At 41.3% G+C, this 24,727-nt stretch overlaps 3 protein-coding genes across 3 annotated transcripts in view; all 3 read right to left on the minus strand.

Moving 5' to 3' along the window:
- Nucleotides 1-6,782, minus strand: part of RAX (retina and anterior neural fold homeobox) — an 11,277-nt gene extending 4,495 nt beyond the window's left edge. The window contains exon 1 of the mRNA XM_017739864.1: nucleotides 6,765-6,782. Within this exon, the coding sequence (XP_017595353.1) occupies nucleotides 6,765-6,782 (18 nt within the window). The remainder of the gene's footprint in view (nucleotides 1-6,764) is intronic.
- CPLX4 (complexin 4) lies at nucleotides 6,605-15,661 on the minus strand. The gene is made up of 3 exons (XM_008638056.2): nucleotides 15,299-15,661; nucleotides 13,325-13,412; nucleotides 6,605-7,836 (listed from the first exon to the last, which is right to left on the minus strand). The coding sequence occupies exons 1-3, from the start codon at nucleotides 15,463-15,465 to the stop codon at nucleotides 7,609-7,611; spliced, it is 483 nt and encodes a 160-aa protein (XP_008636278.1). The 5' UTR covers nucleotides 15,466-15,661; the 3' UTR covers nucleotides 6,605-7,608.
- Nucleotides 15,662-18,036: 2,375 nt separating this feature from the next.
- The window catches only part of LMAN1 (lectin, mannose binding 1), a 12,418-nt gene continuing 5,727 nt past the window's right edge, over nucleotides 18,037-24,727 (minus strand). Inside the window, exons 10-12 of the mRNA XM_017739887.1 lie at nucleotides 22,792-22,942; nucleotides 21,962-22,083; nucleotides 18,037-20,914 (exon numbers count right to left, since the gene is read on the minus strand). Coding sequence (XP_017595376.1) covers nucleotides 20,878-20,914; nucleotides 21,962-22,083; nucleotides 22,792-22,942 — 310 coding nt within the window. The 3' untranslated portion in view covers nucleotides 18,037-20,877. The remainder of the gene's footprint in view (nucleotides 20,915-21,961; nucleotides 22,084-22,791; nucleotides 22,943-24,727) is intronic.

Genomic DNA, 24,727 nt, shown 5'->3' on the forward strand with positions numbered 1-24,727 from the left:
GGCGCTGTTCGGCGGCTCTCGGAGCCTCGCCGCGTTTCTCTTGCCCGACGGCTGCAGCCCAGATCCCTCCCGGACGGTTTGGTGGTGCGTCGGTTTCACGGCGACCCCTCGAAAGCTGATCCGCGGGACGATCCGAGGCCCCGGGCCGACTCGGGCACTAGCGTAAGCGCCTCTGCGCTGGTGCTCTGCGGGACACTCGCCCTGCGCCCGGTTGCTTCCAAAGGCGTTTCATAGACCAGGTGCTTCTGGGCAGGATGGACGCAGGAGGTGGACTCAGCCTTTCAGACTTCACAAGCCCGAGGAAGCTCTAAGCAATATTTGCGAGGACGTTTTCCAGTACGCTGCTATAGGACAAAGCCTGTGAGAAGAACCGATTTTGTGACCCTGTACTCCACGGTGCAAGTGGGGCTGGGGGGTAGCAGGCAGGGCATGGCTTCATGGGGGGATGTACAAAATGTTTTGAAGGTGAGGTAGGGAGACAGATCCCACACATCACGTTGTACTTGGCTTGGTGGAAGACGTGGACCCACCACAGTACCAACCAGGTAACAGCATCACATCTCCTGCATCGATATTTTTCCTGCTTTTGTCTTTCTGTCACTTTATCACTTTTCACACTAGCACTTCCCAGTTCCTCTGTACGTTTTGTCCCATCTGGTTTAAATGACAAACCCAGTAACATCCAGAGTGGTTTTCAGCCTACACTTAGCTTTGAAGATGCTTCCATTTGAAGCCTGAGGAGAGTGTATGTGAATGAAAAACACCACTGCTGCTGCTCATTCTTCCAGATATATTAGCTAGTCTAATAAGTATGACCTCTCTCAATAAATCTGCAATTTTTTTCTTCCCCTCCTGCCCCAACAGGCTCCATATCATGTAGATTTTCTCAGAGGAATCACTTCAAAGATTGGCAGTGCTTGCTTCTGCCAATGTCCACACCTTTTGCAGGTTTATGGTCTGATGTCCCAGAGTTGATTTCTTTTAGGAGTGCACGGCTTTTCCTAGATCCAGGTGAGGTTTGCCTTCACTGACTGCTTGGGGGGGTAGTTTGAGGCCAAAAGAACTCAGCCATCCGTTTGCACAGAGGGAAGAGGCTAACAGAAGAGACAAGAAAAGGTTAGTGTGGCTTTTGTGCACACTATAAAAAGCAAGTCAATACCATTGTAGGGCATTGGAGGGTACTCAAAGCAATCAGCCAGGGGCCATTGTGTTCCTTTAATCTACATGTGTGTTTCCCAGGAACTCTATTAGTGAAGATGAATGAACTGTGCAATGTCCCTAATTTCTTCTAATTTGAAACTGGGGGTTTACAGCCCTCAAAATCAGCACAAAACATACCTGTCCCTCCAGAAGCCCTGGGCAAAACTGGGAATCAGTTTTGCTTATTGTAGCTAAGAAAAATAGGAATGTGAGACGAAGGAGCAAAAACCCTTTAGTCAGTGCTATAAAGGGCATTGGATCCCGGCACAGATGCTGCTTTTTGGGTACCTGTCAAAGTTGTCAGCTACAGGATCAATAATCGATTTTTTTGCCATTAATTACAATGTGAAGGCAGCAAAAAAGCCTTCCAGCCCTGAAGCAGGGTGCTCGAGTCCCACACAGGACACAAGAGACCTTCCTCCTTGACAGAGAAGGCTCCTCTTTCCACAGCAGTAGATTGCTCTCTTTGCTCTAATTGTATTTTCCATACAGAGCTACATTTGTCACTGTAGCATCCTCCTTGCAGGCAAGTGGAATTGTTCGGAGGAAGCCTCTCCTTTGATCCCAATTTGAAAAAATACCTGACAAAAATCCCCATAACTGCATAGCAGAGCAGAGAGAGCTCTGACTCTTCCAACTCTAGATCTCTCTTTTCTCTCTTGCCATGCTTCAGGCACACACTGTGTGACACACATGAGGCATTACACTGCTCCAGGGAAGGAGGAAGTCTAATGGTTCCTCTGATTACACAGAGGTTTTAGAATGGCAAAGAACGGTAACTGAACATTTCCCTTTGGGTCTGATGTCCTGGCTGTCAGTTGAATCCCTTGCTGCCACAGAACCCTCTGGGATATGTGTCATATTAGAATGAAGCCTCAGAAACTGATGCTGTGGTACATCACAGCTTTGCAAAGACCATTGACCTTTGGAAAATTACAGGGGCAACCAGAATCAAATTTGAGAGTATTCGTTAGGGGATGAAACAGGCAGGGTATGTTACTTGCTTTTCCAAGGGATGCCCCCATTCCATCACCTTTTTTATTTTTTTTGCAATGCATTATTGAAATTTCTGCTGAAGTTATGCCTGGAAAGTAACAAAATTTCTCAAGATGGACAATCTGTCAAGTGCAGTTGTCTGCTGTACCTCCTTCCTGTACATGTATAGTGAAGACTAAAGGGAAATAGTTTTCATCCTGTTGTTGCTGTTGAGACATACGCATGGGACGTGGTTTCACACAGTGAAGTCAGCACCATAAAATGCCACAGATTCTTCCTTCCTTTTCGCCTGCCTTTTCTTTATGTCCAGGTGAAATAATTACTGACTTGCAGAGCAGAGATTTGAAACTGAAGTCACACTGCAGGAGAGACATCGCTCTCCAGACCAAAGAAGTGCAGCAGGGAGGACATCCCTGAAAGATAAATGTGGCTTCCAAGGTCAGACTGCAATTCAATGGGAGGGAAGCAAGGAAAAGGAGGAAATATTCACCTAGAGGGAACCTGTACCCTCCTGCAGTTTGCATGCTCTGTATTATCCAACAGATTGTTAAAAACAACCAAAAAAAGGCTTTGCTTTTTTCCTCCCCAGAAATTCCTAAGGGTGCAGTTTCAGAACTTTCTTGAAAGCATAATGCGTGAGGAAGCTGCTGCCTCCTCCTGTCACTGCATCGCTCACACCTTTCTTGTTTTTCTGCTGAGACTTTTCTTGATCTGCCCAGGAGAGTCAGTTGCATTTTCTCTACCTCCCAGGGTCCTGTCTGGCACCCAGGAACTGCACAGAGATCTTGCTGTCCCGCTGTCTGTCCAGGCTGTGGAATAGGCTCTGGGAGCCAGGCAGCCCTTTTTGGTGGGAGCACCATGGACTGGGTGCGATGGTGCTGGGATTTAGGCTCACCATGCTCAGAGGGAGGGAGGGGAGGTTCATGCTATGAGGCTATATTAATGCAATCCTTCTTTACTTGTTTTCCAATTAGCCTAATTGAATTCAGATTGCTTAAAAGTGGGCACTAGAGACATTTATCTTGATGGGATGACGGTCTTGAGCTCCAGCGATCCTATTAACTCTAAGAACCCAAATCCCAGGTAGGGTCCGTCCAGCAGTAGCTGCCATGTGACCTAACCCTTTAATCTGCTCCTGACAAAGACAGACACACAGACACGTCTCCGTCCGTTCTCACACGTGCATAGCTGCATGCACACCCATACATGTGCATTTGTGCACAGAAATGGACACAAATATTCCCAGACTCACATACCAGTGCACGTGCACATGCGCACACATGCAGAGGCTCTCCTGTGACCTGTCCCCAGGGCTAAGCACCTCGAGAGCTGCATGTACCTGGGGTGGTACAGGGCCTCCCCTGCCACCTCCTACCCATGTGCCTCCCCAGGCCTGCGGCTGGCAGGTAAAGACCGGAACAGCTGGTGCTGGAGGGATGAGCCCTGCAGGTGCTGCCGGGAGCAGGCAGGCACCTCCGGCAGGCTGAGGATCAGGCTCCTGCTGAGGGCAGCACAGGTTTGCCACCCTGCCCTGACTCTGCTACTCCAGACTGAGTGTGGGAGCCTCTGGTCTAATAGTGGTGCTTAAGGCAGCTTACTCTCCTGCCAGTAGCACTTCATGGGGGCTGGGTTCCCATCCTGCACCAGTCCCAAGCCACCTCCCAGTCCTTCTTGTCTCTGCCAGCCCAGACATTTTTTTGGAATCTCATTAATTGCTTGTTTGGTGATTCTGACTGTACTTTCTTCTCTGACCCTTTAAACTGTGAAAATGCTAATCCTATATCTGCTGACAAATTTAATTAGATCCTTTAAAGCACCAGATGCTTTCAGTAAGATTTTCAGGATGTCCCAGGCACATTTTAATTCAAAGGTCAAAAGCCTTAAGATTGTTTATTTTGTTGTTTTATAGATAGGACAATTCAGTCTGTAAAGCAACACAACAGTGTGGAGACACTAGCAAGTTTTATACCAATGCAGAGGGAAATGCATTGAGCCTCACAAACCTCAGGCTGATTGAGCTGAGCTGGTGACTCTTTTATCTACTTTATGTAAAGACCTCCTAAAAGACCCCACTTGTCTTTCCAGATAGATAATTAGATTCCATGGTGCCATGTGAGAGCAGGATCCCAAGAGGGAGAAATTGGATCAGAAGTCTTGTTGGTTTTAGGCAAAATAACTCTGATGCTTGAGGGACCTACTGAAGATAGGTTTTCTTCAGTAAAGGAATGACCTGTTGGATAAGAGCCATTTAAGGCACCAGGACATCCTCTGGAAAAAGCAAGGAAGGTCAGAACTTGTCAACTCTGTGTTTCTTAGGTAAGAAAGAAATGAGCAAGAAGAAAATGTGTATTTTCTTGGTGCTGCAATGAGGAAAATATTGGATAACAGGTTTTCAAGCAAGTCTGTTTGATTTATATTTAAAGACTGATTGATGAAAGAATTTTCCCAAGCTCTATTTGTAGGAAGGAATCTCAGCTTCCTTTTACTGTTAGCAAACTGGCTGTGTTCAGGGAAACCAGAAACTGCCTACAAGAACATTTAACACATGGTTGGGAGGAGTGTTTTTAGAAAGTGCTTGTGTGCTCAGCAGAAACATTAGGGGAAAACTGGCAATCAGCTTGAAATGTGACAAAGGATTCTAGCCGAAAATAGGTAAAAGACATACAAATAAATGTATTTGCCAAATAAATGTAATTTGCCTTAATCAAACGTTCCACATATGATGAACACACAAAGCTGTGTGCTGCCCTCTCTGGTTTTGGCAGACACGGAGGCAGGCACCACTGTGACTGTCAGTGATAATGAGGTTTTTAAAGGCAGCAGCTTTTCTCTGGCCTTTTTCTGTGTCTCAGTGTCTGTGGCAGTGCACCAGGAGGTGGTAGGGAGACTCTCCCTCGCCACCTTGGCACCCAGCAGCTGTCGGAGCAGGAGGGAGGGGAACCTCTCTTGCTTGCCCTTCTCTCTGCCTCACAGCAGAGGTGACTTTGCCAAAAGGATAATTTGGCCTCCTTTCCAAGTGACCAGTAAAACACTGCAGGCATAGCACAGGCTCACATCCTCCCTGAGATGCTCTGCCTGTCTGCCTCTTGTCACTGTCCCCATGTAGCTGTGGGTGACTGCTGACCCATCTGCAGGAACAGGGACTGTCCCAGGCAAGTGTGGAAAGGCGCTGCTCAGGTTTGTTGGGCTGCCTGGTGCAACCATTGCTTTACCTGTGGAATCTGTGTTATCCAGACTTTTCCTGTACCTCTTCCTGGGGACGGATCCTCCCTGGTGGTGATGGGATCTTCCAGGATCCATGGGATGACTTAACTTCTCTCCACAAAGCCCAGTAACTCTCTGGAGCTTGGCAGAGCCCCCACTGTTCTGTGGGTGTCTTGGGGTGGCTTTATGATGTGTATCCCATATCGCTGCCCTATGTCCAGAAATTAATTCTTGTGCCTTTCTAAGCCTTTAAACTAGCCTGAGAGGAGGAAGGAAAAACTGAGCAAAACTTTTTCAAAGCAGTTTGCAGATTGTTCAAGGTCACACAGAGAGAGCGATTTTTTTTTTCCAGCTGTGGTGGGGGAGCAAGGAAGCACCCGGCTTGCAGGTTTTTTTTTCCAGTCAGCTTTTGGCCAGTTTTTCAGTTTCTTTTTCTCCAGAGAGAGACTGAGAGTTGAACTTTTTTTTCCTTCCCTGGAATTTCAGATTTTCTCCCTTTTCTGCTGGACTACTTCAGTATCAGAGCACATCGGGAGGACTTTCCACTGAGCACAGAAGGCCTGGCCCTGGGCCAAGCCCCAGCTCCGAGGAGACCAAAGGGAGAACTCTAACACTTTGCCAGGTTTTTTTCTTCACAGCGAAAGATTTTATTATTTAGCATTATTTTCCTTTTCCTGTGTGTTTGTTAAATAAATAGTTTTTATCTCTTTCACTTTCCTTCAAGGAAAATTTATTTTTCCAGAACCTGGTGGGAGGAGGGGTGGTTGTGCCTTCTCTCAGAGGATATATCTCTAAATTTGACCAAACCGGAACAGTGGGGCTGGAGGACATGACCCAAAACAGGCAAAGGGGGCTCAACACAGAGTGGTTTTCACACCTGGAGTGTGCTGTGGTTGTATCTTGTGCACTTCACAGAACAATACGTGAGGCCAGGATCAAGGAAGAAAGAAGAGAGAAGAGAAGAGAAGAGAAGAGAAGAGAAGAGAAGAGAAGAGAAGAGAAGAGAAGAGAAGAGAAGAGAAGAGAAGAGAAGACAAAGCGAAAAGGAAGCAAGCAAGCAAGCAAGGAAGGAAGGAAAAGAGAAAGAAAGGAGATAAACCATACTTAGTGCATTTGTTAATTTAAAACGAATATTTTTACTTGATTGGGTGGAGACAGAGAGAGAGATAAAGAGACTTATAAACCTGTAGGAAGGTGCTACATGTATTCACTTCCAAACTTAATTCCCAGGCTAGCTCTTGGAGAACTTATGAAGCCATTCATTTCATAGAATTCCTTGGGAGTCAAAGCCTGGGTGTCTCATAGCCTCAGGCAGATTCAGAATTAGTGAGAGCTATGCCTTTCCTCAGGTTTAGGTGTCCTACCCTGGCATAACCTTCCATGTTTAGCCTTTGATGGAGACAACTCCCAGAATCAGCGTGAGGAGCTGGTTTTAGCCTATCCAAATTTTGTGCTGGTACCTCAAGCCTCAGAATTTGGCACACAGAGCAGCCAAGCAAAGGGTCACTGCTGTCCCTTGATGTTTGAAGTGTCTTTGAGAGGCTGGGAAATGAAAGCAGACTGGAGAAGCCTGCATTGCTCCAGAGCAGGGCTCACTGAGCCACCAAGCCTTACTTTCCTACGAGTCCCCACTCAGTGTATTTGACAACATTTTTCACCCATGCTGTTGAGTTACATGCTTCATTTTTTGCCTTTTGCTAAACTTAGTACAGAGATGATTAAAAAAATCAAGGTTTTTCAGCCAATGTCAATATTTGAACACTGTGTTTGCCTCAAGATGTTTGAAACAGACATGTTTTTATAAGAAATACATGTGTTTATTTCTGAAAGCAGGATTAAATATGCGGTTACCTCCATGTGATGTATCAGAAGCACAATTTTGTTCAAACACACATATTTAATAGCATTTCAATCTCTTGGAAAAAATGGGAAAAGGCACATTTTTTCCCCAATATTAACTTCTTTAAAGCCATTTTTTCCATGGGAGAAAAGGTTATGTTCAAAACTGAGGATCAGTTCTAACTTCCTTCTAGGCAGTCCCAGCAGGTACATTTTCACTCTCCCCTCAGGATTTTAAGTCTCTCTCTCATCAGTTTTCTATATTTACACTGAATGGTCTAGAGCTACGTGCATCCCTCTGCCTGCTCTCCCTCTGCAGCCCCAGCAACACAAGACTGAAGTTATAGCCCTTGGGCAGTGGTGGCTCTTCTACATCATGGAGCATTTCTGCTCAGCCGCCTGTTTCATCTCAGTGAAGGTGGCTTGTGCCTTTTCTTTGATGGCATCCATGTCCATATTCTGGATGTTCTGCAGCTGGCCCAGGATAGAGTCCTTGTCCTCTTCCTCCTCCTGATCTTCTGCCACCATCTTCTGAAGGTCTTCTGGCAACCCCACATCATCTCCAGCCATCTGTATTTGATTCTCATCCAATTCACTCTAAAGCAGGAAACAAAACCAGCAAATGAGAGTATTTCTGCTCTCCCAGGATCTACCAATGAGCCTCTTGTTTTGTTGGTTTTTTTTAGGTTTTTAGGGAGAATGGAAACAGATGCACAAATTTTTCAGTCAAAATTTTTGAGTGCAACTTGTGAATTCAGGGCCTCAATCAGTTTCCATGCAAGTTCTAAGATTTTTCAGGCAATGTCAATTATATTTCTTTGAAGGGCTTCAGCACTGTCAAAACTGAAGCCCTCAGTGTCACTTGCCATTTTAGAAACCTTTGCCATGCTGATAGTGCAGGAATTCCATTCCAAGTTATTTGTATCCCCCAAAACCATGCTGCAAGACACTGCCAAGCCTGTCAGCTGCTCTGCTGTGCCTGTCAGCTTCTGCTCAATGAAGGAAGAGCTCTAGAAAAGCTGTGGTACCATTTCCTTATTCAGTTGTTGGGAGGGGATTTTTAAGGTATCAGCACTAAACTGAAGCCTTCTGGAAGAAAGAAAAAAACTTCGGGATGAATTACTGGAAAAAGGGTCCCCCATCTTCCCAAACCGTGTCTAAACTCTGTCTAGATCTTTGATTGGCCTCTCTGAGTTGTGATGAAGAGCAGGGGCTGCCTGGCACATAATCAGTGTTGCAGTGCTGGTAAGTGGGGTAATAGGAAGACCTAGACAACAAACGAGAGGAGGAAGGTTGGGTGTTAGTCTGAGAAAGCAAAAGGAGGCAGGAGAAGAAACTGGTTAAGCAATTAAAAGGGCTGAGATTGCAGTAAGCACTACATACACTTGCTTCCTGCCTGCCCCCCGAAACACTCCATCACTGGGATTATGTCAATTTTTCAAACAATGGTGATTTTGTTCACATTTTCTCGTGGATTCTGATGGATCCAGAGCTCAGAACAGGATATTTTGACACAGTTCACACATCAAAGATGAACATTAATGCCTCATTACATCTCCAAAATGAAGCATGACAGCAGCAAAGGCCTGATATGAATAAGCAGCAATGCTATCAGCAGGAGGTGTTTTTTAGAGTGAGGGGTCTGGGTTTTGCATGAATGAAAGGACAAATGAATGCAAGGACATATATGAGCGATGTCTGTGTTGTTGTAGGCCTTAGCAAGGACAGGCAGACTGGGGGTGGTTGGCCGCATAACCACTATTTACTGTTCCATATTTCCATACTTTATGTTTGCAATAACTGTACTTCCCTTTAATCTGATTTCTCCCCATTATCTCATGTGAAACTGCGGAGAGCTCTAGCAGGATTGTTACTGCTGTGTGGATAAAATGGGTGAGGACATCTCTTCCCCTTTTTGGGTAAGGGTTGCTGCAGTCAGATCTGTGGGAACTAGAAACACTCTCCCAATCAGAAGAGATATTCTTTATTGATTGTGTAGCAGGAAAAAATGTGTTAAGCTTTTATTCAGCAGCTGATGGCTACCAGAGGAGTTAGCCCTTTTGAAATCCTCACCAGTAGCAGTAGAGGATAATAAAAAAGACACTGTTAATTACTGAAAAAGTGTGCCTAATCAGACGATCACACATGTTCTTTTCTTTAGAATTATTTCTAATTTAAGGCATCATCACTGCATGCTACTGTAGTGATTCACATCTTTGGCAATGTAAACAATTGTCTGGCATGTTCTTGCACCAAAGCCCGCTGTCCTGTGGAAGTCTGAGATGTGATGCACAACAGTTTGGGGCTTCAAAGTGTTCTCTGACCAAAAAAGAATATATTGAGATATAGTCTAAAGCAGTACAATTCTGCCAAGCCACCTGCTTCTACCCACTTGGCATTTAGCTTGAAAAGACCTAAATTTGGCTTCAAAAGGGTGGGGCTGCTCAACAAGAAGCAAAGAAGCACATCATATGTGTAGCCTCTTCTCTTCCTTCTAAAATTTGACAGTTTGATTCTTGCTTACTTTGATTTGAAATGGAAAAGCGAACACAGAAGCTACATCTATTCTACTAAATTAAATATGCCTGGCACAGGTCTCTTGCCCCAAGGCCAGCTGGCCTGGAAAAACCCACTGGGATGCTATTGAACTCTGTCGCCCTGCCGAACAGGGTGGTCCCATCAAACTGCCGATTGGGAATGCCTGTCCTAACTCCCAAACTGGCCCTGGGAACTGCTTGGGAGGGTGCCCAGGCCAAAAGTGGGTCAGATATTATTCTGACAATTAACAGCATAGGCAATAGTGTCTGAGTGCATGGTAATATTTTTTGACGCTGACTATGCATCTGATGTAGTCAGTCCCAGATCTGTTTTGCTATAGATGCAATAGAGTTCTTTACATATACAGTGATACATGCAGAAAACTGTCTAAATATCTGCTTTGTTACAATTTGTTGGTAAAGTCCTCTGCCTAAATTAAGGTGCAAATGTCCAGTTCAAGGGTACCAACTTTATTTTGTAACACATTAAGTGTGTACAGAAATGAGAAAAAAGGAGAGTGAAAGAGAGAGAGAGGGAGGATTGAGATAGTGCTAGCAGGAGATGGTCACCATCTGATATCACAGGGGAAGTTCCTTCTTTAGCTACCACAGGTAAAGGACATGGTTTAACATTAGACAGCCCCATGACCACCGGGTTGGAAGAGCAATCTCCCTCAGGGAGAGACAGCTTCTTCCACTAAAAGTTTTGTCAAACTCCCTCAAAGTGAGATGACGCCCTCCAGGCAGAGAGACAAACAATCAAAGTTTGGTATTGCTTGTTAAATGGCACTTTCAGTTCTCTGACCAATGATGTTGAAGTCCTCTGTGCAACTTAAGGAGCAAAGAAAACCAAATGCTGGTTCAACACTGCTTATATGAAGTCTGCTTGCAAACAAAAAAGAACAAAGCTCACAGACTAATCCACAGGGGAAGCAAACTCTTTTCCAGCATTGCTGTGTGAGATACTGCTTTCCTTATGCCTAACTTACCCTGTCATAACATTTACCTATGCTGATGTACAGAGAGCCTTAGGTAGCTGGCTCCAGACCTGATCCTGTGATTCATCACCTGTAAGGCACCAGTAACATACAAAATCAGAGTTCACCTTGCCTTGACTTGCAGGTGGGATTTTTGATTAGCAATACAGCAGCCCCACCGTCCTTATGCCAATGAAGGGCTGCAGGTACCTCACAAGTACGAGGAGCCATAGGTTGGAACCAGCAGCCCTCCTCCCCAGAAACACCCTTAGAGATTCCGGACATCACAGCCTGGAGCACAGACCTGGTGAGTGGGGACTGGTCCCTCCTGATATTTGCACTGGGACTCCATTTTTCCACAGCTCATGCCCGTGTGTTTAGACCTTGCAGAAATTCATTGATTACTGAATCCCAGTTCAGGAAAAAGGCAGCAAGTGGATAAGAGAGTTTGGTGAGGTTTTTTGTTTATTTTTTTTAAATTATTATTAAAATATCAGTGTCTGTACATAATATTTTTAAAATGTTTTGTGTGAATGTGACACACTGAATACTCCAAAGATGAAAAAGTTGTCCATAGATCAAATGTCTCATGGCTAAAACCATCTTTCTGATGATAAACCTAAGTTGACAACTCTGTTAATAGGATTAGTTTCATTAAGGGTCTACTTTCTCTTATAAATCTGGCCCAGATAGCACGGAGCTTTAGATTTTACATGGCAAAGGGGGCCCTGCTTAGTCCTGAAATTCATGCTTTTACTTAAAATGCTTGCTAGTGATTGATACTGGTAATATTCAGTGTTTCCAGCCCATACTAGGCTACCTGAAATGACTTTTAATTTTCAAAATAATTAATGCATTATCACAAGTCTGAGAGCATTTTGCTGCCAGCATGTTGTATCCCAGCATTGAATTTTTTTCAGGGACACATAGTGCGCATGTAATAATTTAATTTTCTTCCTGCTATAACATGTTTTTGTAAGGGCTGAGGAAAACCAAGATATATGCTATATAGGGAGAAACAAATGCGGAAAAACGTATCCTGCAATATTGTTTGCTGGCTAAGGGCTACTCTCCTACCTTGGAGACAAGTCTTCTATTGTTATTACTGAAATTTGGCTCCAGACAGAACTTAGTGTATGCCAAAGCCGAGATCCTGCTGGAGATAGGTCAGATCACCACTGCTTGCTTGTGTGTCTTGAGCTTGAGGTGCTCAGCCAAGGGGGACTGGAGACCTGGTCACCATCTCAAGCTGAAAAAAGCACTACAAGTGGGAGAATTTCAAAACCACAGAGACACCCAGCTGCACTGATGTTTAGTTGAGACCTGGGCACTCAAGTATCCTGGAGCTTTCCAAAGCAGCCCCTCTTGGAGCTGGAAGCTCTGGCAGGATGCTGGGTAAGTGCTACTCAGGAGCTGTCTCAGCATATGCCTCCAAAAGGAAAGCAAAGCCTAATGATATTTTATTCCTCAGCTGCTAATTAAAATGCTGGTGTTTAGAGACTTAGGCCTCCAATCCAATCAGTCACTTAGAATCTTGGACTTAATTTTTTTGCATAATTAATCTTTCTGTAATTAAACTCACCCTCAGAGTATGTTGTCCAGCTAGAGCACCAGAAGAACCAGGCTCTTAGGGGTGGAATACATCTTAGCTGACTTCAGCTGTCACCTGAAGAGACATAGCCACCGGGAGGTGACCCAGCTCCATCTTAAATGCTTGTTTAAAAGCTTGGCTAGATGAGGCTACAAGTCCTGGTCTCTTTCTGTTGATAACGAGTCCCTAAATGATGTGTTTGGATTAAGCACTACATTTTTTTGCAGTTAAATTACAGGAGATGGATTCTTTACCTTCCTCCATTTTAATTAATCAAAAGCACTGGAAAGTACTGATCAGAAAATGAGTGGTAATGAGCTGGCAGGTGAGTAATACAAATAAACTCTCAAACTGCTAAGAACCACCACACATTTCCTTGAGGGGTATAAATGAAATATGCCAACATCTTCCCACTAGTGATAGGTCAGAGCAAATGTGTGATCCAAATCCCTGGAGAAATATTCTGTCCTGTATTACTTCTCTCCTGCCCATGGCACAAGCTTACAAAATAACACCATAATTAAAAAAAATATTTTAAATAAGTGAGATCCATGGATGTTTACCATAGGTTTAGTGCTAAAGCCTGTACTTTGCTAAACTTTTGCTAAATAAGGGTTCTGCAGTTAAAACCCTGAAAACAAGATGATGAGAAAATAATGAGTAAGTCTCCCCTCTAAACCAGGAAAACCACTTTGAATACAGTAGAGAGCTATCCTTTTTTGTATCCAGGTGACTTCATGTCAGGAAAAAGCTGTCAATCTAACTGTGCTCTCTGTCATGATCCAGAAGCTATTGCAGCTGCTGCCTGCTTTTAAAAAGCTTCCAGATTTCTCTGCTGATTGAAGCTTTTGCTTTCAATATTTTGGTTTTCCTGGGAATATTTGACAGTGTCAGGATCACTAAGGAAAAAGGAACAGGCAGTTTAAAATTGGTTGAAATTTGGCCTCTGGACTAGATGAGCTCATGAGCTACAGGCTTACCTTGGGCAGTCTGTACTTTTCTCTCAGGTGAACCCTCAGAACAGCTCGCTCTGCTTTTTTCTGTGCAAATGCTGCATCTCTTTCCATCCTGGAAATCAGAACAAATGTTCCTTCAAGATGTTAATAAATACAATCTTTTGCACGGAACCACTTGCTTGGCTGCAAAAAGTTACACATGGGAGTTATTCCCCAAGTAACTTGTCCAAAGGCACAAAAGGAGCAATACCAATAAAGTGATGCCAAGGGGCCACACTTCCTGTGCTTCTGTCACCTGTGAATTTTCCTGGTCTTTCCTTGTCCATTCATTGTTTCACAAGGGCAATGAATTCTAAAGCTTCCCTGTATGGAAAAGCACTGAATTAATCTGTGATTTTATAAAATGTTTTCATTAGATTTAAGGATTGGTCTGCACAAATATTTTTTTAGATTACATATGTGCATATTACATACTTGCAAAATGTATCTCCTCAAAGATTTTTGGTAACATTTGATAACACTCACCTTTCACCCCCCTCTCTCTTTAATTTCCTTTTTCCCCTGGTAGCATTTTCATGGAAATTCTATTGCAAAATTGATCTTGTTTCAGCATAGGTATTTTGGCACATAAAAGCTACTGGCAAAATGAAATATTACTTTTCCTCTGTTTCCAAAATGAGTTTTTGGATTTCTCTCTCTCTAAAAACAAAACCCCCACAAACAAACCTAAAATCTGAGGAGGACACAAAGCCTAGTTGGTTACGGGTTCAAAACTGAGCACAACTTCAGCAAGGCACATTTACTTTTCTGGTCTCCATTCCTGCACAGCTGAACACTGGGCAAAATCCAGGGACCCCTGAAACAGGAACATGCTCTGCCCATGCCAGAGATTTCTGACACAGAACCACATCTCTTCCTAAGATGATCTTTTCTTTTAGAGTTTCTAACAGTCCTATAGGGGTACTCCTGCCCTGCTTCCTCAGTACGGTTCAGTATGGAAAGGACACATGCACCACTTAAAAACAGTATAGAAGTAATTCTTTTCCCAGGCATTTCCCTGTCCCAGGAATCCTGTGTTGCTTCTCAGTCTCCATAAAACATCTTCCTGCCAGCAGGTGGTCATTCCTCTTTTAAATACCCCCTGACATAAGGCAGAGCAAAACATTCTGTGTTTTTTTCCAGACTAAATAACACCTCTTCAGGGTTTCCTGATAGAAATGTCTGATGCTAAATACAGACCTGGATACCTCAAATTCCGTCAGTCATTAACCCGGTACCTATAATCATCTTACAAGAAGGATTTACACAACCATTATGTAATTGACCATTAGAGGAACAGATGCATTTGAGATTTAAAAGTCAATCGTTTTATTTATAATTATGCATAATTTGAACTCCTGCATGCCAAGTCCTCCATTTTACTTGTTTTCATAAACACAGGAAGAGATAAAGATTGTCTTTACAGTCAAAACTGAGACTTAATTAATTTTAAAATTCTGCTTTATTTAGTGGATTTTAGAAAAAAAACAACCATCTTAAACCTTTGCTCAAGATAAATGAGCATTTAATATAGCACTCAGTACTTTTTCAGGTCTGCCATAATAAACGTGTACAACGAAATATTACCTATTGAAAGAATACTCGACATGGAGCTCTAGGAGAACAAATCATATACATTTGAGAATTAAATACAAACATCTTGGAAAATTTTTCTAGATAAAGTAACATCACCTAGGAATGAATCCAGCATATGAAGCTGTGGAGATAGCAGGAAAGCATAGGAGAGAGTTGCAGGGGGGGCAGGAAGAAGGAACATAATATTTTATCATTTCCAGTTGGGGAACTTTTGTTTTGGAAAGTCTTTTTAGCAAAGATTCATCTGCTTCTAAAAAAAAAATACTGAAGAGCTGCATGTTTGGCTTTTTCTTGGGTTATTTTTATCTGCATAAAGTTACCAAGAATTAGCCCCATGCTCATAATAAGGGAACAGGTACTCACTTCTCCTCAACCATTTGCTTTTGATATTCCTCATACTCCTCTCTGGTCATTCCTGCAGCTGCTGCTGGATCAGAAGGAGTGCTTTCTTCTTTGCTTTCTTCCCCTCCACCTCCAAGTCCCAAATTCTTTACCTGGTTGCTCAACATACTTTTCATTAGAAAGGCCATCTTCTCAAAAAAAAAAAAAAAAAAAAAAAAAAAAGAAAAAGAAAAGAAGAAAAGGAGCTATAAGAAAACAACTACAAGAAAGCCAAACAAAAAATGTTTTCAAACAGAACAGTTGTAAGCGAGAGAGTTTCTACAGCCACATCAGCTCTTCAAGGGCACAGTGCTAGTGAAACGTGAATGCCAAAACCAGTTTGTCAGCCATAATCTGGATTAAAGAGTGAACTCCTTAATATATAGAGGCAGATGGTTCAGATTACTCCAAAAAAATCATTAGATGCAGCTACCTACTTTTTCCATTAATACTTTAAGCTAATTGTACACGCACACACACAAATCAATTATAGTGTGCAATAGCAATGTTGATATCTTCAGTTTTGAAGCTCTCTCTCACTTTCACAGAAATCACAACATTCCCTTGATCTGAATTGAAAACCTGCTTGACTCAATAGCCATAGTAAAACAGCAAAATTCAGGCTGCTGAGTGGTAAACACTCAGATTTGAGATTTGAAAACTTGAATTCTTCATTAAGCAAAAACACTGATTCTTTTTATCCCACTGGACAGAAAGTATTTGGTACAGTTTTTCTTCAGCCCTTCTTCACATGATTGGTTTATCTCCCAGATGAATGAGGCATCACTGCTATGATTACTTTATTTCAAGAAAGTAACCCCAAAGGAAGCAAGTCAGATCTTCTTACTGTTCTTTCTTTTGGGTTTCTGTCAGCTCTTGCCCAGGCTGTCTCCATCTACATCCCTGCTTTGGTGCTGCATAGAACACCTGCTGTTTGTAATCCTAATTGCTGATAAAGAATAAATAAGTCTGAGTGTGTATGCCATAAAACAGTCTGGATACCTTTTGGGTGTAGATTGTTTCTGTAGGTCCTCATCTTTCAAACTTTTATTTGCATCATTAGCCTCACCAGGTCTACCCAGGTGAAGATTTCCAGGATCTGCTACCTAGGTCATAGACTATTTTAGGAAAGAAAATCAACTGCTAGGTCTCCGAAGTTCATGAGTTTGGGTTTTGAGCATTTATCCTACTGCAGTGACTGCACATGCCTTAATGCAACATTCTGGAATTTTGATTATCTAAATGGTTCTCCCAGCACTCTCATAATTTCAATGAGAACTGAGAGATGGGAGGATTCCAGTTTGCCTAATGCCTTAATATATATTACAGCCTTTCTAATTAAAGCAGACCTATTACTACTAAAAAAACAAAACCAAAAACCAACCAACCAAAGCCCCCCCCAAAACCAAAAACAAATCCCAGGACGTTCTGAAATCCTGGATTACTAGTAACTAAACAAGAAACTTTTAACTTTCTTTTTGAAACTCCCACTCAGAATCATGAAATCCAAGTAACAACTACTTCATCTTTATTTAAAATTCTCCTAGCTGGAACTTTGCAAACACTACATGGAGCACTGATTTTTCCAGTGTTAGGTCTCAAGAGTCTTCTCCAAGTGTATGGGAAGTGGTACCTCTTAAGCTTTTCACTGTTGGTCTTTACTGAAGAGAAGCTTCCCTAACTTGGCTGTAGGCTTTGATCCCTCTAGAAATGTTTCTAACATCATTTTGTGCCTGGAAGTGATGCTTTCACAGGATTGAGAAAGGCAAGAATTGGCTTGGGGAAGGACTGCTGAGAGGTCTTGCCCTCCAGGTCTCACCCCTGCAATCAGCAAAAGGCTTTCCAATGTTAATTTTGAGATCAAAGATAACGAAAAGGGCTTTGAAAGTTACTGGGCCTATTGGTACTGAAGCTGCTGAGAAACCACAAGAGAGACTGGTGACAAAAGGCAAAACACAGCCAGTACCCCCAGAATAATTCTGTTTCAGGCAGGTGCTCTATTGAAGTTAAAAAACTTACTACTTTTTGTTGATGACAGGAATCCCACACTTCATAAAAACATACAGACAGCAGCTAATTAAGTACTCATGTTGCCACTTCCTTTGCTTTAAATCTATGTCTTTTCCATCTAGCTTAAGTGAAATCAAAATTAAAGACTCTGTTCCTGTTTTATCTGATAAAAGTAGGTGATATAAAAAAGCCTGTGTTCCACACCCAAGGAACACATGGATCTCTAACCCCAGCATTCAGTCTTGAAACAGGCAAATTCCAGAGCTAAAGATAAAAGCCTCACAGAGAGGCCAGCCCAAAAATGCCATCCGAACTCCCAGTCTTTTCTAGATTCTGTGTTCCTAACAGTCACATAATGCAAAAATACATAGGAGTTCTTGGAAGAATCAGGATTCTGCCCTGATTCAGCCCTCTACCAAGAGGATGTTGCCTTTTCTAGCAGCTGGACCATCAGAAAGATTCATTTTAGGGTTTAGTCAGCTTGAATAGATTCAATTCAAAGATCCCTCTTCCTCCACTTGCTAAAATCTTGCTCCTGGCTGGGGAAAAATGACAGAGGGAATTCAGCCCCAGAATACCATTAACTCCCCAGTGTCAGGTAGAACTGAACCCAGGTCTGTAAGTATTCAGACTCTGAACTGAGGGTAAAGAATGCTTCAAATACACTTGCTTAGATTTCATGGACACATACCAAATGAAAAGAAAAAGGCTTACTAAAAATATGCACCTTTATTCAAACAAGGTTATCTCTGAACTCCAAGTATCAATTTACATCAGTCAGAAACAAACATGAAACTGTCAGCTGTTTGAATTTAAAATAAAATAAAAAACCAGTAGACATTTTTTGGTGTTACAGTAATTGATCCATTGAGAAAGGTCATATTTTCTTCCCACAGAAGTTACAAACCAGAGCAGTTAATTTACAAACCGTATTGTGCATTTGACTTGTAAAAGATTCAGGGATCACCATCTGTTTAACAACCCCCCACCAGTACAATCCCATTCTCTTGTCATTGCCAAATATTTGCTACCTATCATCCACAATTCAAATATAACTTATTCTCTCTAATATTGTCCAACTCAATTCCAAGGTGTCTTTTCCTCCTAGCTGGGAAATCTTACTGGATAAGAATCAAACACACTGTCACTGTTGAAAGAAACCTCCTAACAGGAGGCTACATTGACTGAAAAAATATTCTTAAAATCCAAATTTCTTGCTATTACTTCAAGAAGACAGGATGAAATCTGAGCTGGGCAGTTGGGAGTTTTCTTTTGATCCAGTGAGTTATGGAAGCTCCAAGGAGAGACGATTGTGAAATGAATCATGAAGCGAAGTTACCAGTCTTCTGATGTTCCATGTTAGACCCACTGTTCCCTACCACAGAAGTTTTCTCGTTGCATGTGGGAGACATGTCTGATCAAGCAGCCTCCTCCTGAAGAGAAAACTGTAGGTTTCAAGTTTCCCCCTAGACATCACCCCCAGCCTGCTCTTCTTTCTAACCAAACAGAAGTACAGGCTGCTCCAGCTTTAAACCAAAGGAATGGGTGGGTAAATTCACAGTAACAAAAATCCAGGCTCATTCCAATGGGCACATCAGAACTGCTCCACATTTTGCCAGATATTTATCAAAATACTTTCTGCATAAGGGGTTTTGCAAAGCCTGCTGTGAGAGAAGGAGCTCTGTTTGGATGTTGCACTGATAAAAGAAGGTCTGCAACTGAAAGGAACCACCACCGCACAATTTCAGAACCATTTAAGAAAATATATTACGTTTAGTTACAAGAGTCAGGGTTGTAATAGCTTAGATTCAAGGCACCTGGAAATATTTGCTGGTGTTGAAAGAACTGAAGCGATAAATTCCAATGTGTTATTCTGCTTTATCTGAAAAGTTGTTTATTCATTGATTAGCCTGAGGCAATAGTTTCTCTCATTAGTACAGCAAAATCTGCTCAAATTTAGAAATGAATCTATAAAGCTACACCACTTAGAGTATCCTCCATACTGCAGATGTGTTAATTGGTGTGTAGGCAGTGTCATTTTCTTGGTATAGCACAGACATTCACTTTTTGGACACTGTATTAGAAGTAACAAAATATATTGCATAGATTTATCATTTCTCCAAACTGACAGGCACAATACTGAAGTGTTCTTCATTACAGTGAATTTGGCAGCACGTGTTGCACTCCAAGGGAGCAGACTGTAGAAATGCAATAGGAGTAGTCATATTACAGATCATTTTTGCAGATTCAGACAAACAAATTAACAGTTCTAAATGAAATATCCTGATGCATTTGTGTATTTTATAGAATTCAGGAAACTACAGAAATACTTACTCTAATTCTACACACAACTCAAGGACAAAGTTACCACCGATATGTAAACAAGGCAAAATTAATTAATTTCACATTCCTAAGTTGGGCCCTCTGCTTTCTTTCTTTCCTGAAGCAAATGTTCACTTGATAAGCAGTATCAAAATCACATGTTCAGCCTTATGCTTTTGATATCCAGGCAGGAATTGACACAAAATACTGGTTCTACAGATTAACAAACGTGTCTGAAGCTAGTTTGTGAAGAAATGGGTTAACACTCAATACCTGCAGTTTACAATATTCACCATGTCAAGATTTAAATCAAAGCATCTGGACTTGATACATGAAAGACACAAGACAGCTTTAGGAAACTAAAGACAAATTCACACACTAAACATATCCTTGATACAATCAGATTGGAAGACAGATAAAGCAATCATGTTTGCTGGAAAAGTTCCACAAATCTCCCCAAAAAATTACAGACATATTATTGAAACTATGAAAGAAGAAATCAGCCCCACAATATACTTGAAGAAATTACTTTATCACATTTTCTCTCACTGCCCAAAATCAGGCTGCAAAATAAGGAGAAAAGCCTTTCTTCGCATGCTCTCTATAATTGGTGTTTTACATCAGGTATCAACAGTCAGGGTCTTAAAGGCCTGTCTTTGTATCCACGCATTAAAAAATGTTTAAATGAGAATTAAAGAAGATATCCTTACACTGTTAAATCCAAGTGGTAAACAAATAAAATGTTTATAGTAAGTTTTTGCCTGCCAAAAAACCACCAAACCCCACAAAAGAACAGTTCTTTAAGGTGTGGGATTTTCCTACCTTCTTTTTCTTTTCTTTTTTTTAACTGCTATGTCAGGACACTTAGTAGCAAATTTTCTGCACAAATCATCCATCTGCAATTCACACTCTGAACAAACACCAAGCCTGGGTGTTTCAACTCCTCCTCTGGAATCTTAACAAAGCAGAGGAATCGGGGATTTGCCTTTCAGTATTAATGAAAAAGTCAGCTGAAAACACAGACCTAGATAGGGTGCAGTCTTCCCCCATCCAGCAGTTGCTCCCTGTTTTAGCATCAACACCTTAAATGAGAACTCATTTTATTTAACAAAATTCAATAATTTATAATATTGAAGTATATCCAACACTAAAATTTCCCTCATTTACAGAAGTGTAGAATTTTCTGTGCATACAGACTGCTGTTACATACACACAAAAGGAACAGGTCATCAAAAGAACTTTTTGGCTGCTGCTTCTTGTTGGCTCCTGAAAGAAAAGGCAGAAAAGAATTCTTCAAGTCTTTTTAACTTAAAACTAGCTAACTGTTGTAAATTTTCATTTATTTGAGGATTAGAAGATTCCATTCCTTATCAACAGAGACTTAGAGGAAATGTTAAGTCATATCACAAAAACAGGATATAATTTTTTCTACTCACAAAGACATGGGTAGCATCACTGTAGTTCCAATTTTGCATCAGACACAAAAGGAAAAAACCAAACAACCCCACATTCTGGACAAAAGCCAGAAACAATGAAAGAACAAACAAACAGACTTTTAAAATATTCTTAACATTTTCTGAAGCTTCTCGGTATCTGATTGGCCAAAAGATCAGCTTGGAAAAGGAAACCCATGCAACTATTCAGGGAAAGGATTTACTTTTCCCTCTGGCACAGATCATTAATTTTCTTAGTGGATACAGACACTATGGATCAACCACATCCAGGTGCTGGAATTACAAAGGCATCACAAAGAACTGGAGGGGAACAGCTCCTTGTTTGTCTTGGAAATCATCATTCCAGCCAATGGCAAAAAGACTACCAAGCATGGAGGTTGTCTTTTCCATCAATGCAAATAGAATTTCAACATTATGACATCACAAGGAGGAGGAAGACAACAGAAAAACCATCCCAATTAGCTTAGATAGAAAAAAAAGAAAAGAAAATAAAAGACACAACAGTCAGGCTGAAACAGGTCAGGTTCCCACTTGATACCCGGTGGGTGAGTGGGGATAGAATAAACCAAACTTCATTATGAAAATTCAACATTTCCAATGAGTTCTGGGACAGTGGTAAATTCTGCATTCTTAGAGGTTTTGAAGACCTGACCAGTTTAAACCCCAAGTGACCTTGTCTGAATTCAGTGTGGACTCCGTTTGGAGCAGAAGATTGAACTGGAGACCTCCCAAGGTCTCCTCCAATCTGAATGATTGCTTGTTTTAACAAGATTAACACAATGATGCCATTCCAATGACATTATCAGTCAGCAGTTCTAAAACTATTTGCCCTGCTGTCTTTAAGCCACACAAGACTTACCTATACGTGACATAACCAATGAATAACACAGTTTGCACCGCCACAAATATGAAGAAATGCATTGTAGATAAGCAGGATGGAAACGGTGGCAACTCTGGACACTTTGGTTTCTCACTGGATGGCTAAAAACCAAGAAAAGACCAAACAAGACATCCTATCAAAAGACTTACAAAACAAGGGCTTTGCAATGTGATGTAAAAATTGGAGCACAAGCAGAAAATGGAGAGAAATTACAGTACTCTGAAAAATAATCTTACTCCTCATCTCACTCTCCCCTTCCGCTTTTATGTTTCTCAGATAAATTGCCTGATGTTAAATTGAGGGTTATATAGAAAAGAATACATAAATATGGTAAATTAATCAAGGACCTTCTATGGATCATAAGCTAATTCAGCTTAATTGCTACCTAGGCTAGACTAAGGTACTCCTGGATATGAACACAGTCTTTTTTGCACTTAGAAACCTTAAGCAGAGTCTGCCTGAGTTTCCTCTGATTAAAGCTCTCCCTTGTGTGCAGAAGCATCACAGAATCTCCTCTGTATAGAGCTGTTAAATAGGGGGACAAACACAAAAAAAAAAAGCACCCAGAAAACCTAATTGCTTGACCTTGTTTCCACAGGAAATTAAGACTAAAAATCGTGCTCTTTGTGCAAAACTTCTCATCGAGACCCAGATCATGCAGTTAGGTCAAGGCAGCATAGTTTTAGCGAAGCAGCTTAATGAAGGATTAATTGCTCCCTAAACTGCATGCTGGCTCATCCTAGCTTTTCACTAACAGCCAAAGAAAGCTGTGTTACACTCATGCTTTACACTCCCAGCACATAAATTACCGTGTTTCGTTGTACTAAATGCTCTATGTCCCTCTTGACTACATGAAGGTGTTCTTTGATGTCGTTGAAGTGCTGGGTTGTTTCATAGACTCCTGCAGAGCCAGGGTGTTGAGCTCCACTGATGGATCTCAGAGCATCAGTCACAGAACTTCTGAAACAGGACAAACAGCAAACCAACTTTCAAAACACATCAGCTTTTCTACAAACAGCAGTTATTCTGGACCTTTTTTAGTTCATTAGAATTAGGCTGAAATACATAGTTGCCCCAAAAGGCAGCAAATTTCTTCTAGCTTTCGAGAATACCTCTCAAGAAATAATCCTTTAGTCAAACTATGATTTTTAAAAATAGTTAATTGCACGGACAGTTGCCATTTGTAGAGTGCCCCATATCTCGGTCACGCTGAGAATAAGAACTAGCAAATATTCTGTTGCCAGAACTTCTCCTTTGCCTGCCTGACTGATGAGGGCTATAGAACAAGAGTTCTGTCTGAGGCTCTTGCCAAGGCTTTAGGATCAGCAGAGTTTAATGCAATCTTTGAAGAAAACCAAAAGCTGTTTGAAAAATAAATAAATAAATAAATAAATAAATAAAAGCAGTCATGAAAGAAATAAAAACAAAGAGGCTTTAGGGATAAGAAAAGATTTAGATACATCCTTGTTTCATGATTACCATTTATATGAGGAACTCATTTCCCATATGCACTGTCATAATACTTAACATTGTCTTATTGCGAATTCATTTTGCTTCTACAACAAATGAAATTAAATCCAGAAAAAGTTGAGGTTTCATAACTAATTTGGTTTGAGGTAAACTAGTCAATGAGAGAAAAAAACCTTAATCTCTAATCAATATGTTTATATAATTTTCCTGTAGTGTGCTGTTTCTTTTGAGTTGCAAAAGAGGATTATTCTACAGCTAAAATATTTATCATGTGAATGATAATCTCCTCATTATTAACAGAATAGACAATCAAAATGTATGCCTTTGGATTTCTTTTTAATTTACTTAAAACTTTCCATTTGGTTCAGATGGGAGCTTACTTCAATGCTTTCACAGAGCACTCCTAACTCTTTGTAGAGTGGTCAGCAATTTTTCATTTACCTGGACTTGCAATTAGTATTATAGTAATATATTTTAGAAATAAATTTCTCACTGGAAGGTTTTATCTTAAATAACCCATCATGCCCACTGCCTAATAACCACTGACAGTAATTCTGTCTTTCCATATGCCTCACAGTGTTACAACGTAAGTGGGACACTCACTTAGTTCTTCTCCCTCCTAACAGAACCGTATCTACATAATGAGTAGCAATCTGCACACTCACCTTCCCCCAGACTGATCCAGTCTTTGTTAAAAGCAAAATAACTTCCCTTAATAGACACAGGCTGTATCAAATTGAATTTATATTGACTTTTGCATTAATAATACCCTGCTGATAGTTTCTATTGTAGGAACATGCAAGATTCTTCTGTAATCAGATGATGAAGAAATCCACAATCTTGCCAAGAAAATTACTTGGCCCCTAAGTCCTTTTCCTGCAGGATGACAAGCAATGCACCAAGGGGCTGTTTATTTCTCTCTCTAAATAAAGCATTTCTTTAATCTAAGAAATATATAAAGATGATGTTATGCAAACTCCGAGCTGGTAAGTAGTCACTAAAAGGGCAGACTGCCAATATTAACAAGAAAATCTAATTTGCTTGCAAGGTATAAAGATTTGTCAAGAATATTAACAGAAAAGCTTCCGTGGAAGAACAAGTGCAAAAATGGAAGCACTCTAATCTTCATTCTACAAAAAACTGACCTACTTAGATAAATCACAAGAGCTGCCCTTGAACTAATACCGGGGTGGGGGGGGGAAGCACAACTGAAGGAAGTGTTTTCTCCTTTTTTTAAAAAATACAAGGTAAGGAAGGTTTTAGCTGCTACAAATG

The sequence above is a fragment of the Corvus brachyrhynchos genome, unplaced genomic scaffold (assembly GCF_000691975.1).
Source record: "Corvus brachyrhynchos isolate BGI_N302 unplaced genomic scaffold, ASM69197v1 scaffold297, whole genome shotgun sequence".
NCBI lineage: Eukaryota > Metazoa > Chordata > Aves > Passeriformes > Corvidae > Corvus > Corvus brachyrhynchos.